The 20070-nt window shown below is 47.8% G+C and overlaps 1 protein-coding gene across 1 annotated transcript in view; it reads left to right on the top strand.

Annotated features, from left to right (window-relative positions):
* ABCC12 (ATP binding cassette subfamily C member 12) overlaps positions 1 to 20070 on the top strand; it is a 77013-nt gene that overhangs the window by 26665 nt on the left and 30278 nt on the right. The window contains 15 exon segments of the mRNA XM_032255618.1: positions 1221 to 1307; positions 1309 to 1346; positions 1476 to 1611; positions 3831 to 3987; positions 3990 to 4033; positions 7593 to 7686; positions 7689 to 7726; positions 7840 to 7915; positions 7990 to 8055; positions 10956 to 11008; positions 11011 to 11053; positions 12065 to 12127; positions 13340 to 13488; positions 14068 to 14265; positions 15023 to 15214. Of these exon segments, the coding sequence (XP_032111509.1) occupies positions 1221 to 1307; positions 1309 to 1346; positions 1476 to 1611; positions 3831 to 3987; positions 3990 to 4033; positions 7593 to 7686; positions 7689 to 7726; positions 7840 to 7915; positions 7990 to 8055; positions 10956 to 11008; positions 11011 to 11053; positions 12065 to 12127; positions 13340 to 13488; positions 14068 to 14265; positions 15023 to 15214 (1434 nt within the window).

Raw genomic sequence — 20070 nt, 5'->3', positions numbered from 1 at the left:
CAACAGTGGTAGGATCAGGCCCCTCACTGCGGCCACTGGGGAGGAACGGGGGCACTCTGGACTGCTTGGGTTCCCCAGCCATTTCTGCCACATGCTCACTGTTTAGTTTTGGGCAGGTAACTTAACCTCTGTGAGCCCCATACAACCTCTTGGTTTCCTTGTCTGTAAAATGGGGCTAAGGAGAGTTGCGGTGAGGATTGAATGAGATTATGTAAGTCATAGTTGGCTACAGGATAATTTTCAAGGCCAGTCATGGTGATATACTTTGAGCATACACTTAATGCAGTGCACGGAATATACCCTACACATTAAAAATACCACGATCACTATTGTTATCATCATGGTCTTTTCTCCAAATTGAATTCTCTGTCCTTTGCATAATTCCTGAAGTGAAATGGCATCACATCCTTTGGCTGCTTTGGTGACTCTCTTTCTCTGCCCCCGGACCCACTGCCACTGCCCCGTGAGCATCAGCCCTGAGAGCTGTGGCCTGCCCCACATGTCCCCTCTGTTGATAGCTTTGAACGTTGCATCCCCACGAATGTCTACCATTGTCTATTGGATGCTCACCATGAGGGGTCATCTTAAATGAATGTATGTACTCAGGGTCGCAAACTGGAGCCCATGCATAGTTTTAAGTGGATTGCTGAATGTTTTAAAAGTCCAAAGATTTCATATACAACTGGATCTTTGACTCCTCTTGACAAATCAGCAACTCCTGCCCCATCAAGCCTGCATCCTTGCATACCACCAATGATGCAACTGAGTCAAGGCGGCTTCCTGAAGGTGGGGCTAGCACCAACAGCCATGCAGGCTGTTCCCTGCTCCCAGGAGCTGGCTGAGCAGGTTGGATCCAGCCAATGCACCTGGAGGAAGGGGAGCCTCTTGTGAAGAGTCTGCTCAGAGGACATCCTGTTGTAGTTGGGCCCAGGTGCCATGTGCGCTGGGAGCAGCCCTGCAGTCCAGGCTCTCCAGTTTGCAGCAGGGCTCACCACTGCCTCTTTTTAAACATTCCCTGCTTGGCCCTATGCAGGTGTTTGACTCTGAGATTCTCCATCTACATGGTTGGGCTTTCTGGTGCTTGGACAAGATGTTCTGTTGACGCTTTTGCACCTTTGTAAGCAATACTCATGAAATCGATGGGTGGTCGGGAGCAATGGGTGCTCGGGAAAAGTCCTCAAGGCTTGGCTCCTGAAGCTTCTCTGGTCTTGCTGCTCCATATGCCCCTGCGCGAAGGGGTGGTGGCAGTCCGTGGAACTTTGGCCTACGTTCCACAGCAGGCGTGGATCTTTCATGGAAATGTGAGAAAAAAGCCTACTATTTGGAGAAAAGTATGATCACAAAAGGTAGTATTAACTTTCAAAGCAAGAGGCACATTTACGTTTGGTACACATTCTCCTACAGATGCCAATGCTGTTGGTAATGACTGCTAAGTGGGTTCTGAGTTTAATGAGTTCTGATTAAACATTCATCAGATCCACAAAGACACTGGTTGTCTTCTTCCTGAGCCAAGCATTCAGGAGAGGCAGCTTCTGCAGACCTGCGACTGCACGCTGGGAACAGGATAGAATTGGCACTTCATTCCCAGGGCAGAGGAGCATATGTTCCGAGGTTCTCTGCAAGAGGACATATGTGGCCTGACGAAAGAAATAGAAATCTAGCAATTTTGCTTTAGGCTGAGTACCCAAAACTGCTTGAAATCATGAGCAAGTATGTAATGAATCAGCCCTGACATTATTAATCGACATCAGAGCTCTCAGGATATATTATCACCGTTAGTGTCCTCAGAATGATCTAATCGAATAAAAACAAAGCTCAACTTATAATTGCTCGATTTTTAACTGTTATTTTATTTTTAAATGGACATAATTACATCTATCTCTGGGGTGCACTTTCATGTTTTGATATATGATGCTGGGGGAGAGGGGAGTGTGGGGAAAAAAAAGATGTTGACCGAAGGGTACAAAGCTTCAATTAGACAGGAGAAATAGGCGCTAGTGACCTATTGTACACAATGGTGACAGTAACACATTTTAATGCATTATATATTTCAAAAGTACTAAATGAGTATACTGTAAATGTTTTCAACACGAAAATTGCGAGTATTATTTTTAATAACCGTAGTACGTAATGAACAGAGAGCAATTTGGGAAGAAGTATTTTCTCTAAGAACATTTAACAACTGATTAATTCCATAATCACCTTGGACACTTCTAGAGTGATTCTCTCCCTACTTCTGAAATGTTTGATTTTTCTAAATTTTAATTTTAATGTAGATTCAGGGGGTGCAGGTTTGTTACAGGGGCACATTGTGTGATACTGAGGTTTGGGTTTCTACTGCTCCTGTTCACTCTCTAGTGGACATAGTACCCAAGAGGAAGCTGTTCATCCCTGCACCTTCCCTCCTTTTAGGATCCCCAGTACCTATTGCTGTCTTTATGTCTGTGCATACCTGAGGTTTAGCCCCCACTTATAAATGAGAACAAGTGAGATTTGGTTTCCTGTTTGTGTGAATTTACTTAGGATAACGAAGTCCAGCTGCATCCATGCTGCTACATGACCTTGTTCTTTTTTATGGCTGCATAGTATTTCATGGTGTATGTATATTGCATTTTCTTTATCCAATTCCCTATTGATTGGACCATCATCTTTAAGCTCTGGAATGTAATGGTTTCCTATGGTTCTTTGCTTAGCTTGGTGTATTGCTATGTACATTCTCTCATTTAAGTCCCATAACCACCCATTTAGGGAGATCCTGGCATTATATCCTCATTTTATAGATAAAGAAAAAGGCCCAGAGAGGCGAGTTGACCCTCCCAAGGTATTAAGTGCTATTAAATGTTGAGTTGAGTCTTGGACTTAGACTTTGAGCTCCAGATCAACATCAGTTGCCTGGAGCTGGAGGTGCCTGACAGCTGGGTCACTCAGAAACCTTTCCAGGCATCACAATGCTGAATTAAGAGAATTGGAGTTGGTGTTAGGAATTTGGCTGTAAGCTCTCAAGCAGTAGTTTGCCCTTTCCAATCTTACCCACCAACTCTGTCCCTGCTGCTGGCATGGCCAGCATGTATGTTCCCAGGAAGAGGCTTGTCAGTTACCCCTTCTTCCCTGGCCATGTCATCCTGTGGCCAGGAGGCTCAGGTGTGGCAGGGAGGTGATAAGTGCAGTAGTCAGTGATCAATGCAGCCAAATTATTCTGCTCAGCATCTCTTGGCCTGTGCCACCCACCTGGAATGCCTTCTTTTTCTGTGGAAGTGGACTGGACAGAGGGTTGCCTTATTCATCAAAATGATGTTCAGAGGGCAAATATGTGCCAAATGCCTTCAGCATGCAGGGCAACATGGGGACAGAGATGGCTCAGGTGTATGTTTGCCCTTAAGATACTCAAGCCTGGAAGGAGCTATTAGAAATGCACAGAAATGACAGTGCACCAGGAAGAGATGTGCCAGGTGGCAGGAGACTATGCTTGGATTGTTCCAAGGTGGCAGAGATCACAAGAGGGTGGTGGATCTGGAAAGAGAGGGTGGCACTTGAATTGGGCTTTGAAGGATGGCTCTAGCATCATTCCTATGTGGCGTGATTAGCAGAGATTCTGCTCCTGGGGCAGAAACTGTGGCTCTCAGGGCCATAGGAAGCAGGAGGGTGGGAGGAAATTGAAGGTGGGAGGGGCTGAGGGGAGGAAGATGTGCTGAACAGTCTGAGTCTTGTAGTCGCAAATTGGCAAATGTAGTAATAGTAATAATAGCCCCTACTGTCCCCTGTCCACAGAGAAATAATAGTTGCAGATTGGCAAACATAATAATAGTAATAATAGCCCCCCCCATCCATAGATTGGGGAGCGGGGCCTCAACCTCTCCAGGGAGCAGAGGCAGCAGATTAGCCTGGCCCACATTGTCTACTCTGACCATCAGCTCTACCTACTGGATGACCCCCTGTAGGCCGTGGATGCCCACTTGGGGAAGCACGTCTTTGAGGAACACATTAAGAAGATGCTCGGGGGAAGACGATCGTCCTGGTGACCCACCAGCTGCAGGTAATGGGACATGCAGGATCCAGGAGGTCACGGGATGGGTATGGCTGGTGCCTGATGCTCACAGAGGATCCTCTTCTGCCTAAATCTACCTGCCTTCAGCTGGGAATGTGGGGAGACAGCCAGGGATGCAAGAGACACTCATGCTTCCCCAGCCTTCCTGGCTCCCAGGAGCCCCGCCTGCTCCACTCTGTGTATGGCCTCAGTGGGGCCAAGACCTCTCCTGCACCGGAGGGTAGAGTCTCTAGAAGAAATTAAGTCCTGTCTGTGGGCGGACTAGGGCACACTTCCCCCAGTTCTGAGCACTTGGTAAGATGGGGAGCCAGGGAAGGCAATGAAGGCCCCACCCTTCCTCCAGCAATTCTGGGCAGTCCTGAGGCCAGGGGCGCCTTGTCTGGGAGTTTCAGGTAGACCCCTTGGATGACGGGCCTGGATGACCGAGGCATCACATCCCAGGGGAAAGGGGCTAGAAGTCAGGACTTTGGGACTAAGGCTGAGGCTTTGGAGAAGGTCTCTCTGCTCAGGGCCACTCTCTCAGGCTAAGGAGCATGAATCATACTGAAGAAAGTGACTGGGCTTGACCTGAGTGAATTTGAGAATTTGGCAGGGTGGGGACAGTCCTGACTGCGTAAGGGGTCCTGAACGCCTGGTGGGAATCCAAGAACATCTTCCTCCCAGGGCAGGTTCCCCTACTTCCAGACCATCTCCCTCTCCCCTCTTTATAGGGAGTCCCCAGAGATGTGTGGGGGAAGGGGTATGGTGCATGTGTGTGTACATGTGTGTTCATGTGTGCACGTGGGTGCCTCCTTGCCCGACGAGAGAGTCCTCAGGACTGACTTATGTTGCGAGGCCTACTGGGGCAGGAGAGCAAGAGTCCTGTCTTCTTTACTCTCCTGCTACCTGCAGAGAACATGTTACATAAGGGCCTGGTCTGGAGGCAGGAGGCCGGTCTCATTGCCTTGCAAGGGTAAGTCAAGTGGGGGTGGAGAGGGAGGGGCAACAGCAGCAAATAAGGTTGCCATGGCTACAGGATGCTGCAGCCAGCATTTAAGGACCATCCGGTAGTGGCCAGGAGGACCAGCCTGGAGCTGGGGAGGACCAGCTTGAAGACTCCGTAAAATCAGGCTTTCCCATTGCTGTGACGCTGCCCCTAGCTTGAGCCCGACCTTTGCCCAGGGCTGCAGTTCTGGCCCTGGAATAAGCTCCAGGCATCCGAATTTTGCACACGAGGATTGTCTGGATTTCCTCTGAGTGGGCCTGAGCACCTCCAGAAAGCATCACATTGGACTGGTGCGGACAAGACCTCTTGGTTCTTCTGGCCTAGTTCTCCTTCTGAGGAGTTAGGATGGAGGACGAGGTCGGATTTCTTCAAGACCCCATGAAGCGACTACAAATGGGCTCTGGCCCAGCCCAGACGCTAAACATGGCAGCCCCTGCTCTGCACCGGGAATGTCCCTGGAGATTCCCTGCAGCAGGAAGGGCTGTCCTCTGAGGGCTGTGGGGACCTGGAGGGGGATGCCTTGTCCCTACAGATGTGGGTCACAGCTGTCCCTCCAGGAGTCTTCATGAGGGGAATCATAACCTCAGTCCTGGTCCAGTCTTTGAAACTGACTGACCAGCAGTATGACCTCAGGCAGGAGCCATCTTCACACCAGGCCCGCCTCCTCAGAGTCCACTTCCCCCGTCATTTTATCTCACTTTTTGCATGTTGGAAGAGGCAGGCAGCCACTAGGTGGCACCGGATCTTGGTCCCACTGTCCCTTGTCAGGGAGAATGGGACTCAGAGCCCCAGATCTGGGCCATGGAGCTTTCCTAAAGCCCATCCCCTCTGCGCTGACTCTCAGGCCCATAAGCAATCTGGGTGCTTCTGAGTGGTTGGGGTGGAGGATCGCTTTTCTAAGGAAACAAGTGAAAAGAGCCTGGGAGCGGCCACTGAAAGCCAGCCCAAGGGCAGATTCAGTGATGGTTTGCAGAACAGAACTGCTCAAATCTGCCTCATATCTCTGGAGTGCACTGGGGGCTTGCTGGCCAGAGGGGGCCTCCCTGGGGGCTCCTGGAGCTGGAGTGTGTGCTGTGACACAGGCAGAAAAGACTGTGAGACTAGAACAGGCTTACGGTGCCTCAGTTTCCCCATCTGAAAAATGAGCTGATAAGACAGGGAGCTGGGCAGTCAGTGGGAGGGAGGAATGAGGGCTGGAGCTGTCCAAGCTGTTAGAACTGTTATCATTCAGCCTTTGGGTACCCTCCCTATTCGCTGAATCAAGTGCACAATGACCGAACGTAGCTATTTCAAGCTTGTAATCAAGACCGGCAGAGGTTGATTTGATCTTGGACGAACGTGCAGTATCGGGGAAGATCTCTGGCCCGTACTGCAAAGGCTTCTTTAGGTCAAACCATTTTCAATCTCGGCATCTTGCCTGCCTCTAGGAGGGGGCTTCCTTGATCCTGTGGGGAGGGCTCTGTGTCTCATTCCAAAATGAAAGGAAACCCCTCGTAGCAGAGCTCCTTGATCTCAAGAATGATATGGAAATGAAGGGAATTCAAATTAAAAAAAAAAAAAGAAGACAAAAACAAAAGTGCTTTGGGCAAAATGTGGGATGCCAGCATTAAACGTAGCTGTGTTTTTATCTCATACATAACGCTGGTGTAAACATCTCAGGCCAGGGAATGCGGCCAGTTGTCTGGGGATGGCACCGTGGTCTGCTTCTCTGGGGTAAACGGGGAAGACGAGGGAGCCTTGTCATGTTAGAACAGCGGAAGACCTTCCTGAAGATCATATTTCCCCTCCTTACTAAGTCCTGGCTGCAGTGACTGTCAATTTTATTTTCCAAATCTTCATGATCAGTTTTCTATTTATTTATTTTACTTTTTTTGAGATGGAGTCTTGCTCTGTTGCCCAGGCTGGAGTGCAGTGGTGCCTTCTCAGCTCACTGCAACCTCTGCCTCTTGGGTTCAAGTGGTTCTCCTGCCTCAGCCTCCCGAGTAGCTGGATTATAAGTGCATGCCACCACGCCCAGCTAAGTTTTGTATTTTTAGTAGAGATAAGGTTTCACCATGGTGACCAGGCAGGTCTCGAACTTCTGACCTCAGGTGATCCACCTTCCTCAGCCTCCCAAAGTGCTGGGATTATAGGCATGAGTCACTGCCCCCAGCCATGGTCAGATTTCTTAGGAAGGCAGCTCATTTAAGGAGCAGTGGCAAAGGAAGATGCAGTGTGCTTCACTGTGACAGCCAAAGGCTGGTTGGCTTTTTTTGTACTCATGAGACCTGTGGGTACTCGATGAGTGGTTCTGTTAGGGGCCAGTCTGCCCCCAGGAGGCACTTGTCAGTGTCTGGAGACATCATTGCTTGTCACACCTTCGGGAGGGGGTGCTACCTGCATCTGGTGGGTAGAGGTCAGGAAGGTTGGTAAATGTCCCACAGTGCATGGGACAGCCCCCACAAACAGAGAATTATTTGGCCCCTAATGTCAACGGTGCTAACTAAGGTTAGAGAAGTTTGGCATGGGCTCTCCTTCCTCTTACCCAGGCAGGAGTTGATTCTTGATCACTTACCTCTGCAGTTCTTACAGTCCTGTGATGAAGTTACTTTGTTAGAAGATGGAGATATTTGTGAAATGGAAAGCCACAAGGAGTTAATGGAGGAGGGAGGGCATTATACAAACTGATTCACAACCCTCGAGGATTGCAGTTCAAGGTAACTCCCACCTGGGCAGGTGTGGGAGGGACTGGGGAGGAATCCCTTGAGATTTCCTGCCTGGGAGAGGTCCTGTCACTTAGCTTTCAGAAGGAATTTCGTTTTATCTCCAGGATCCTGAACACCTTTATAATGCAGCAATGGAAGAAGCCTTCAAGGAGAACGCTGCCAAGAGAGAGGAAGATGCTGGTATGATGGGTTAGAATCCCATCCTTCTTATTGTCCTTGGCTTGAATCGACACTGATCTTTTTTTTCACCCTAGTTTTGGCTCTCTGAAATGAGAAAGATGAAGGAAAAGAATCTGAAACACACTCAGAATTTGTAGACAGAAAAGATATTTCCCACTCATTCCCTCAGTCACGTATGCTTAAGGATGTATTGGGCATCTACTGTTGAGGATACATACAGTGTAGACACTGTGCGTGTCATTTTGGGCAGCTAGAATTGGATGGTCTAGGGTAGTGTGTGCCTTGGGGTTCCACTGCCTAAGTCCAAATTTTGGCTTTCCCACTTACTAGTTTTGTGAGCTTGAGCAAGACTCTTGGCCACTCTGAACCTTAGCGTCCTAATCCATAAAAGGAGGAAATAGTACCAACCGCGGTTTCTTGCAAAGATTAAATGAGAAAATATACATAACGTGCTTCACACAGTGCCTGACACACAGTGATGCTCAATAGTTATGAGCTGGAGAGATCGAGGTAATACACAGGGATTAGTTAGAGGCAAAGGCAGACCCAAGAGCTGTTTCCCACTCATTGAGAACGGATTATGAAGCCGTGAGGGGATCAAGGTGGGACAAGGTTATTAATTCTTTCAACAGATAAAGGCTAAGCATTAACTGTGTGCCTGGAACTAAGCTGGGCAAGGGAGAGGAAGAAGAGAGGCCCATGTTCTCAGGATCTTGTGGTCTGGTGGGGGCTCAGGCAGATGGGTAACTATGGAGAACCAGTAAGAGTAATGGGGAATTTGGGTGAGAGAAACAAACACGTCAGGGAGGGCTTCACAGCAGGACAGCCTTGGGACTGGTACTTCAAGGACGTATAAGAGTTTGCTGGGGACACTGTGGTGAGAAGGTGGGAAAGGGTGGAGGGCTTGAGGTTGAGGGCAGGAAGAGATTCCAGGGAGGTGGGGAGGTGAGATGTGGAAGACGAGCCTGGTGGGGGCCAGCTGGTCAGACCACCTCTTCTCCTCCTTAGATACCCTGCCTTCATTCACTCCACATCCCTACAGCACCCACTCTGTCCCCTGCCTCGTGCTGGACACAGAGAGGATGGGGGGTCAATAGTCCTCAAAGTACACACAGCAAGGTGGCTTTCCGAGTTGGAGTGCTGTTCCTCAATGATACATAGTAAAAACAAACAAACAAACAAAAAAACAGCATATTTCATTACATTTAAGACTCCATCCATTTTTTAATGCCACCACCATTTTACCTACCACTTGGAAAGAAAATATAATCTCTGCTAATTAAATGACATGACATACTAGAAAATGGAAGGCACATCCAGATTCCAGAGCTGATACAATGTGGGGGAAAGAAGTGAAGCTTCAAATCGATGAGATCTGGCATCCTCATGGTGTTTGTGATGAATGTATTCACATTTGGAAAGACAACAAATTTTCACAGTTCCAGAGGCTTCCAGGGCTCAAGTACCCAGATATCTCTTCTGCGCATTTTGGAGAAACCCCCAGGCTGCCTGCGATTTGGGGTCCTGTGGAGAGAGTAATCCCTGCTCCTCACTTCCTCATCACTCACCCTTCTCTGGAGAGGAAAGCGTAATTGTGAAATTTCACGCTGGAGAGAGACCCCGTCCTCAACGATGAACAACTGGGCTATCAAAGGCTGCGAAGGCTGGAGGAGGGGAGGCACTCGCGGACCGGTTAGAGACAACGCTGCCCACCTGCCTGGCGTCGCAGCGCCTTCTAGGGCACAGCCGAGGCAAATGGAGCATGAGCAGCACACTGCCCCGGCCTGCGGGCTGCAAGGGGATGTGACCAGCCCGTTTTGTGCTCCCGGATGCTGTTCATTAAGATCTGCCCACATGCTGAGCCATCTCCCTCATTTTGCAGTTTCAGAGGGAGACACAATGAGCTGAAGTCAGGCTGAACATTTTCAAAGGAGCTCCAGGTTCCTAGGCAGCAAGTATAATGGTGGCTCTATTCAGCGAGGTGCCTTTGAGGTGTGAAAACGTTTCCTGGTGGGCCAGGGTGCACAGAGTCCATATGCAGGGTGCCCCCTCTTCTAACTCTATTTATCTCTGTTTATAAAAGCCAAGTACGGTGTATGATTCTGCTTTGGAGCTGACATTTTCATGTTTCTCTGTGGAGAAGCAGAAGAGACCCGCATTCCGTACTGGCTGCTGGGAGCTGCTTTAGCCAGCATCTCTTTCTTCCAAAGTTGTGTTTCCATGAGAACTTGACAGTCACTTTCCCTTCCCCTTGGGGAATGGAAAGGACCTGGGACAGACATCGGGGGAATCAGGTATCCATGCAGCAGCCGACCTAGGGGATACGCTGGTTTTCTTCTGCATGGCGTGGGCTCTGAGAACACCGGACCTGCCGTTTTCTTGCTTACTCTGTAGCAGATGACATGGGTGCCCTTATCTCTTTAGCATGCCAAGCCCCCTCCCAAATCCCACCTCTGCATTCCTTTGCCTGGGGGCTCTTTCTAGGAGATGCCAGCTACCTGTCAAGCTGGAAGTGCTAGGGAATTAACACCCCTACCCAGGGAGCTGTCTTCACCCCATGGCCAATAGGAATTGGTATAGAAAAATCCCAGATCCCTCTCATCACATGGAAAAGCCCTGATTTTTCTGAGATTTCTGAGATCTCTCCACATGGGATGAAGCCCCAGCGGCCCACAGTGGTCACTGGCTTGGTGACATGCCTTTTATTGTTGCCTTGGCTCCCAAATAAACCACATGTATTCATAGTCTCTTCTTGGGTGCTGCTTCTAGGGGAAATATACCAAGACAACCCTTGCATCCCCAGGGCTGAGCACATAGTAGGTGCTTAATAAATATTTCTCAAGAGACCAGAAGCTTACTTCACAGGGCTGTACTGAGGACCAAGTAGCACAAAATGAGCAAAAGTGTGTTGGAAATTTGAGAGCGTGGGACAAGTGGAAGGACGCATCACAGTCCTTTTAGCGGCGTTGTGGAGAAGGGCTGTGCCTGCCTTGCTGGGCCCCCGCCTCGGCAGTGAGTGCCATGGCACCTGTGTTTGTCTCCACAGTTCCTGTGCACCAGCTCATCCAGACTGAATCCCCCTAGGAAGGAACTGTGTCACCTGGAAAACATGTCACAAATACATTAAGGCTTCTGGAGGTTCAATATAAAACAACGGCTATCTTGATTTAATTTGCATTTTAAAAATCCTGTCTTAAACTGTTGGGTTCACGTTTTATGATTTCTTTAACAATTACCCTCTTTACGCTAGGACCATCTATCAATGCTTTTATTTTTTCCCCTCCTAAAAACTAACGTCTGATAATACAGCGTTTTAAATGGAATCATTCTTTACCTCCATTAAAGTTGCCAGACTCTTTTATTGGAGTGGGTGAGCAGCAGCATGAACCATACGCTTTGTGCTCCAGTCGCTCCATACAGCAGTGGCCAGTCCATTGCCAGCCTTCCATGCTAGATGCTCATCTCAGTGTGCAAAGCATGCCTATAGCTTCATTCCCTGTCTCTCTCCAGTGAGACCGGGTTTTCTTTTTCCTTTTTTTTTTTTTTCCAAGATGAAGTCTCCCTCTGTCGCCCAGGCTGGAGTGCAGTGGTGCAATCTTGGCTCACTGCAACCTCCGCCTCCCGGGTTCAAGCAATTCTCCTGCCTCAGCCTCCTGAGTAGCTGGGATTACAGGCACCCGCCACCATGCCTGGCTAATTTTTGTATTTTTAGTAGACACGAGGTTTCACCAGGTTGGCCAGGCTGATCTCGAACTCTTGACCTCAAGTGATCCACCTGCCTTGGCTTCCCAAAGTGCTGGGATTGCAGACAGGAGCCACCGTGCCATGGTGGCTTTTAAAAGACTAGTTTAAAAACACCTTGGTTTCCTTTTAAAGACTAGTGAGTTACTTCTATTAAAGTGCACATTGGTGGTTTTTCCAGTACATTCACTGTTTGGACCCATTTTCCAACCAGGAAGAACAGCTGTTGCCACGGTTCAGGGCCTCAACACCCAGATGTGCCACACCAGCCTAACAGGTGGTTTCCAGGGGTGGGGGTCCTTTTCCTGCAGGCTTCAAATTTCCCATCAGGGTTGGGTCCTGAGGAAGGTCAGCCTCTGCCACGAGCTCACATCTGCAGCCCCTTGGGCCTCTCCCCTCCTCTTGCAGGGTACCTCCCTTCTCTCATCACTGTGTTCCTCTTCCTCCTGATGATCGGCAGCTCTGCGTTCAGTAACTTGTGACAAGGGCTCACAGGTGAGTTTTCCTTTGCAACTGGAAGATGCCAAGTCTGTGTCTTGGAGTAAAACACTGCTGCCAGAGCATCTGACTGCCTCCACCACCATGCCGTGAGCCCACATGCACCCCTCTGCCCTTTTCAACAAGTGGAGGTCAGATGCTTATACCACAGGACTCGAATCCCTGGAATCCTCTTGGATTTTGCAAGACAAGCAGGGTGTCTATACTTTTAGGTACCAGTTTCAGATTTTAAAGGGCTGCCTAAAGAAGATGTGTGCCCCAGCATGTCTGGAATCAGGGACATACAAGACTGGTTCAGTTTCACAGCCTCTGAAGTTTCCTCCAGGAAAGTTTAACACAGATTTGTGTCTTCCTAAAGAGAAACTGGCATCTTGTTACAGACACTGCCGGGTGCCAGAAGGTCCCACATGGCTCTTCTCCCCAAAGTCCTCTTTGCATGAACAGGATGAGCAAGCATTAGATTCAGGCCCAGCAATTGCCATGTAGCCATGGGGGTTCCTTCTCTGCAGGGCCCTTCCTGGGAAGAACTGATGTGTTTGCTCTCTCTCCAGCTTTCTGAAGCTCTCCCAGCTTTTGGTCAGTGGTCTCAAAGCTTTCCTGGAGCCCTGGGGAATGCTGTGGGGGTGCCGGCCCATCCTCCATGATTACATTTGGTACAGCTCCGTTGCTATGACAACCAAAAAGAGGTGGCACTGCAGAGAAGGGGGCAGGGGAGAGGCTGCTGGGCACGGCTTTCTGAAGCTAGTCCCAGGGGGAGAGACCAATGGGTGGCCTGCTCTGTGCGGACATAGAGACCTATCTCTGGAATAGACATATTCTCCCAGATCCTACCTTACTCACCAAGAGCCCTGTCCTTGGAGAGCCCGAGTTTTAGGGTCAAGATGCAGCCTCCTCCCAGGCTTGGTGCTACCCCAGGTGTCCCACTGCAGTTGGCTGATTAAGCACACTGCCATGGTGGCTGAATCGCATGTTTGGCCCTGGCACCCCAGCACAATCAAAGGCACAGGAATATCTCCTCTTCAAGCTGGGCCTTCTGTCCCTCAGCTCCCCAGAGATACTTTTGCTTTTAAGGATGTTTATCCATCAGCCACCTCTGGATTACATTTCCATTAGGACTGTAATCAGCAAAATGGCATTTAGAAGAAAGATGCTTGTTTGCTCCCCAAGGGCAGTCTTGACTTTCAGCACACAGAGCAGAGAAAAATGAAACTGCCAATTTCTCGAGTCGAGGAGATGCCCTCTCCCCAGAAATGCTGGCAAAATTGTGTGTTCTCACTGGGCAGCACGGAGCCACAGATGCTTTGAAGCCTCTGAGAGCCACTTGTATTCACTGGGTATCCTCCTCCCCAGCAAAGATCCCAAGGGCAGTATACCCTCTAAGTTACCCCTTGGGAGAAAGAAAGGGAAGGAACTGTGGAGCTGGCCTGTCATACACAGAAGCCCCCCGAGTCATCCCAAAGGCCTGGTGGCTGCTGCTACACAGCTCAGCACGCTGAAGGTCCATTCCTCTGTCCGCTCTGGGCTGCCTGAGGCTTACTCCTCCAGCCTCATGGAATTATGATTCCCTGTTTGCCTCTCTGCTCTTCCCAGCCCAGCATTGTTCCTGGTCTCTGGAGGCGCAGTGAGCTTCAGGGATGTCTGCCCGGTGCCCACCTGGTTTCTGTGCTTTGTTTTTCCCACTGACTGTGCTGAGCTCACAAGTCAGGTGCCCCTTGGGATCATGAGTGCCAGCAGGAGGAACACACAAAGCTCAGAGACCCTGGAAGGGAACAGACTCAATTGTACCCTCCTGACTCATTCGAAACAGTCATATGCTTCTTTTTAGTTTCTTCTCTCTGGAAAGATTCTCTGGAAAATTCCTGTTCTCCTGACAGTTTATCAATTCTTGGTGCTTCTCTTATTTTTCTCCAAAGGTGACCTGTGGGCCCCAGGGCAACAGGACCACGTGTGAGGTTGGCGCACTGCTGGCGGGCATTGGGCAGCATGTGTACCAGTGGGTGTATGCTGCAAGCATGGTGTCCGTGCTGGTGTTTGGTGACACCAAAGGCTTTACTTTCACCAGGGTCACACTGATGGCATTCTTCTCACTGTATGACATGGTGTTTGATAAGGTATGGCACAAGTGTTGTAGGTGCACCCTGTTACTTAGTCAACAAGGTTTACAGAGCACCTGCTGTGCGCCAGGCACGGTGCTGGGGTCTGGGGACAGCCACATCTCTCACAGATCTTGCAGTCTAGACTGGGAAGGGTGTTCCAAATAGCGAATTACCAACTGAAGGTAGGTTCCAGGGAGCTGTGGGGGTGGATCAGCAGCCCTGAGCCTGGGCCAGGAATGGAGGTGGGGGAGGCTATGCTGTGGCAGAGATGTGCAGGCCAAGAAAGCAACTCCTGTTCCAAAGAGCCCTGAGTGTGACATGGGCCCCAAGAGATCCTTCCAGCTCCCTCTGCATTTCACTACCATGGGCTCAGAGGGCCATGGCTAGAGCATATGGGTGGGGCCCACACTTGGGAGGTAAAGAGACAAAGTGGAACTTAGCTTTTTATTGCATGGGGCACAAAATTCTTTCCTGTGACAAAGGCATCAGCCTCTCCCATCTCAGGCTGCATCCTGGATTTGGAGGGGAGGACTGACCTATAGGGGTTCTCTCGGGACCTCTGCACAGAGACTGACTCTCCCCCACATTCACGGTTATTCATGGTGGCCACAAGAATGGGGTGCATCCTCCCTTTCCCAAGGTCACCTGACACACTGTGTTGTGCCCTGGAAAAAAGGTCGGGCCCTGTGCTCACAATTCCAGCAACAGCAAAGTGGCGGGGTTTACTAAGCATCCACCTGGACTTCAGTTGACTCTCTGTGGTTCTCCACAGATCTTAAAGAGCCTAGTGAGCTTCTTTGACATGACACCTACTGGCGGGGTAATGAACCGTTTTTCCAAGGATATGGACGAGTTGGATGTGAGGCTGCCGTTTCACACAGAGGACTTTCTACAGCAGTTTTCTATGGTGGTGTTTATTCTCATAATGTTGGCTGCCGTGTTACCTAATTTCCTTATAGTTGTGGTGATTTCGTTGCTAGAGGCTTCTTCATTCTCTTATAGTAGTCCTATGTGCTATTTAGAGGAGAAAATAACACACACACACACTATGCACAGTGACTGGGTGTCAGGTGATATTGATATTGAGCATTGAGAGCTTGCTATCTTCACTGATGGTCTATGTTGGAAACACGTTTATAACTTTGGGAAAATCCACACTGAGACAATGGATTACTCAGCAAGACTAGTTCTACTTCCTGCAGGAAGGGTGCAACTCGCTGGCAGTCTTGCCTCGAGAGCACACCTAAACAAGGGAGACAGGGACATTTATAACTTTCATAACCTGACGCAATCATCCTACTGCTGTATTCAGCTTCCATTGGTCAGAATGGGATCTCACATTCTGTGCTTGACCCGATTGGCTAAAAACCTGGAAAGTTTCTAAAGAAGTAAATGCAGAGGAGAACAAAGGAAAAGAGGAAGTAACTTGAGGAATGCTTAGAGCAGCAATACCATTTTCAAATAAGGAAGGGGAATAAGCTTTGACCTAAGACTTGTCTGGGCTTGTCTAGGCATGTCAGAGCAAATATCTAGGTTAAAGTGTAAGAACTAAGAACATGGGATGAACTTATTTCTTTATTATGACTAACAGCCACCTTAAGTTTATTAGCAAAAGCCTTCTTTTTTTTGAGATGGAGTCTCACTCTGTCGCCCAGGCTGGAATGCAATGGAAGCCTTGGCTCACTGCAACCTCCACTGCCCAGGTTCAAGCAATTCTCCTGCCTCAGCCTCCCGAGCAGCTGGGACTACAGGAACCCGCCACCATGCCCTGCTAAGTTTTGTATTTTTAGTTGAGGCAGGGTTTCACCACATTGGCCAGGTTAGTATGGAACTCCCGATGTTATGATCCACCTGTCTTGGCCTCCCAAAGTGCTGGGATTACAGGCATGAACCACTGCACCCGGCCAGCAAAACCTTTAAGTAAATTAACCTTTGAAGAAACTATTATTTATTTGTAATGAACTAAGAGAAAAGTTTGAAGAGGAACATTTGATTTATTCCCATTTTCTATGATTCCTCCCTTTTTCTATTTATAATTCCTCTTCAAACTTATTTAACATGTCTTGACTCAGTTGTTCTGTTTGTTCTTCTAAAAGAAGTAATCTATCTGAACAGGGTGGATGAGGGGTTGGGATATTTTAGTAAGAGTTGTGTCTACTACCCTCTGCGTGAGTCCTTGGATGCATGGTTTGACACAACATCTAACGAGAATAAGTATAATTATTGCTAGAGAGGTAAGAATTAAGGTTATGGTTTCTTTCCATTGACCGAACCACCTTTTGAGACAATTTGGAATAGGGTTATTGATGCCAGAATTTTTAGCTAGCTCATTTGATAAAGCAGTAGGTCCTTGGAGGGCTTTTGTTATGCTCCCATTGGGAGCAGTGTCGTTTGGAATGAAGGTACAACACTAGGTGTTAATAATAACACAAACACCACCTTTCTCTGCTAATATTATGTTTAGGGCTATTCTATTTTCTTAGGCCACTTGGCTAGTGGATCCTAATTGTTCAGCTCTTCCTTTGACAGCATCTTTAGCATAGTTAACAAATCACTGTTGGTTGTAATAAATGTAGTTTATCTAATCTACATTTTTTAAATTAATTGTTACCTACCAGAACAACATTGACTTAAATCTTGCAGCTCTCTGATCTTGGGCTTTAAATTCATTTGGAACTCCTCTTGGGACCCCAGTTGCATCTAAGTACACATGAGAATCAAAAGAACTATAAGGAGCTTCTCCTATTTGCTGATGTTGTAATTTCTCTTTCTCTGGTTGATGAAATGCCAGGGTAAAAGGGATAGCCAATTGGACGATAGTGCAAATGTTGCTCCAATTATTTGGCAGAGTATCCAGTAAAGGTCCTCTACAATACCACCATACATCCATTCAGGGATGAGTAAGGGCGGACTGATGAGCCAGCTCTCAGAAGTGCCTGATTTCACTGCATTCTGTTAAGTTTCCAAGGAACAGCAAGTTCTCCTCTTGTCATGAGAGACATGAGGCGAACTTCATCTTGTGAAATGGAGGCTGTATGGCTCTCAGGGGCTGAACCACAGGGTGCTGAACCTCAGGAAATAGCAGTGGAAGAACTTGGGATAATTAGTTATTCCAGGCATTGGAATCCTGACAAAGAGCTACTATGCATTCCGTGTCCGCTTGATTTGGGGACCATCCAGGTAGAAAGGGGACAACCAGGCCGGGCGCGGTGGCTCAAGCCTGTAATCCCAGCACTTTGGGAGGTCGAGGCGGGTGGATCACGAGGTCAAGAGATCGAGACCATCCTGGTCAACATGGTGAAACCCCGTCTCTACTAAAAATACAAAAAATTAGCTGGGCATGGTGGCACGTGCCTGTAATCCCAGCTACTCAGGAGGCTGAGGCAGGAGAATTGCCTGAACCCAGGAGGCGGAGGTTGCGGTGAGCCGAGATCGCGCCATTGCACTCCAGCCTGGGTAACAAGAGCGAAACTCCGTCCCAAAAAAAAAAAAAAAAAAAAAAAAAAAAAAGAAAGGGGACAACCTGGGCCTCTGGCTTACTGTGCACACAAGCATAACAGTGGCATTTATTTAAGGTGCGAACGGAGTATTTAATCCATTCTAACCAGGCGTTTACGTCTTTATAACCTGTTTCAATGGCTATGGTTTGCCTTAGGTCCTCTACTTCCACCATTGAGACTCTGGTTTTGTCATTGTGTCTAGGAGGAGAGATTGATAAAGAGGTTGAAGGAGCAATAAAGTGCATTTCAAAAATTTCTTTGGATCCTTTCTTGAAATGTCGGCTCCTATACCATAAATACGACTTAATGAAGGAGAAGAGTTTTCAGATGTTGCAATAACAATAGTAGCTGTATAGGATTACATTGGTTATATTGACAGCTAGAAGGAGTAATTCCTTTGACGAAGTGGATATGTAGTTTTAAGGATGGACAAAGACCTGTGGAAGCAGTCTATCTTAACCCTTTATTGTTCCATATGACATTAGGCTAAGCAGAACATAGAGATTCTGTTTTTGAGGGACAAGAGTCTGATTCATACCAATCACAAACACAGCTACTATTCCTTGGATTACTAGTATCCTTAGAGGAACGCATTGTATCTTCCTAATATGAGGAAGTCTGAGGGACAGAGACATCGTTCCGAAGCAGCAAACTGTCCTTGGTTATGAAAATCTCCACGACGCACAACTAAACAGACATCAAAGCAACAACATGAGGTGAGCCAGAGCTAATCACATTAATTACAAGATGGGGAGGTTAAAGGAGGAAAAGAAAAAGAAAGGAAAGATAGATAGACTACGCTTTTCTTAGCTTTAACTTGGTATGGTCTGATCCCAGAACAATAGCCCATGGTTCTAATGGTGATGGCACTTTCGTGACTCGGGTGTGATGTGTCTATCTCTTTTCTGTTGTGCGAACGGCAGTCTTGGTGGCTAGCAGCACGAGGTAGGGTGGTCTCCAGGCTGGTACTGGTGTACTGGAAATTCTTGGAGTGGTGCCTGTGCTAAGACTTTCTATAATCTTTGTTAAAGAGCAGGTTATTGATTTAAGAAAAACCTGTTGTGCTTTTATTTTAATGTCCAGTTTACAGAAAATCTGGATAATACCTCTTTAACTTTAGCTGATATGTTTACACACCGAATTTCCTTTATGATTAAGATTTCAAAATGTGCTTAAACTTTCAAAACAAAAATTATACAACACTTCTTGCATAAATTCCTTTTTATAACATATTTCACAACTATCACAGACAATCATACAATCTTAACTTTCTAACTTTGTTTTATAACTTTCCTTATTAAAGGTGTATTCTTTTATGAGACAGAGTTTCCCTCTTGTTACCCAGGTTGGAGTGTGATGGTGCGATCTCGGCTGACTGCAACGTCCACCTCCCAGGCTCAAGCAGTTCTCCTGCCTCAGCTTTCCTAGTAGCTGGGATTACAGGCATGAACCACCTCCACACCCAGCTAATTTTTGTATTTTTAGTAGAGATGGGGTTTCATCATGTTGGCCAGGCTGGTCTCGAATTCCTGACCTCAGGTAGTCCACCTGCCTTGGCCTCCCAAAGTGCTGGGATCATAGGCATGAGCCACCATGCCTGGTGTAAGCTGCATTCTTATATTTATAACTTTCTTAATATTTCTTTCTCTTCTTCCTAATTTCTGTCCTTTGTGTCTCCTTCTCTCTTTGCCTCCTTGTCTCTCTCTCTGTCTCTCTGCCTTTCTCTCTTTCTCTCTGACTCCTCTTTGACTTTGTCTGTCTCTTTCTCTTACTATCTCTCTCTCTTACTCTCTCTCTATCTCTTGGACTCTCTGTCTCTCTGTCTCTTGCTTTCCAAGTCTACTGTTTCTTCCCTTGAAAAGAGAATATTTAGAATGGACATTAACTCTAAGTATGTAACTGGGGACCTAAAAAATGATCAAACTGTTCTGCTACCCAATCTGGATCATCTAATAATAGCTTAAGTTCTCTCTCTAGACCCCGGACCTTAGAAGCAGTTAAGGGAGCATTCACAATACCAACCACACCTCCTCCTTGAGGCTTCACAAAACTAACTGTGCCTCCTCCTTTAGACATCTTCTTTAGAGAAAAAGAAAAAAGCTTTGAAACTGCAGCCGATTCCTTGGAAAAAGAGGGAAAAGGAAAACTCTGAATATCTCTTTTGCATTGCGCTATCTCCTCCCAGAGCCCTTTCTTCCAGGAAGAACACGCAGGCTGACAATGATCAGGCCTTTGACATGCTAGCTCCCAAGAACCTGGTTCTATGGGGGAGTAGGAAATTCTGGGTTGGGTTCTGAGGCAGCAGCCTGCTCAGGGAGGA

The sequence above is a fragment of the Sapajus apella genome, unplaced genomic scaffold (genome assembly GCF_009761245.1).
Source record: "Sapajus apella isolate SASKATOON/1434 unplaced genomic scaffold, GSC_monkey_1.0 scaffold90, whole genome shotgun sequence".
Classification (NCBI taxonomy): Eukaryota; Metazoa; Chordata; class Mammalia; order Primates; family Cebidae; genus Sapajus; species Sapajus apella.
This window is presented reverse-complemented; position numbering and strand designations above follow the sequence as displayed.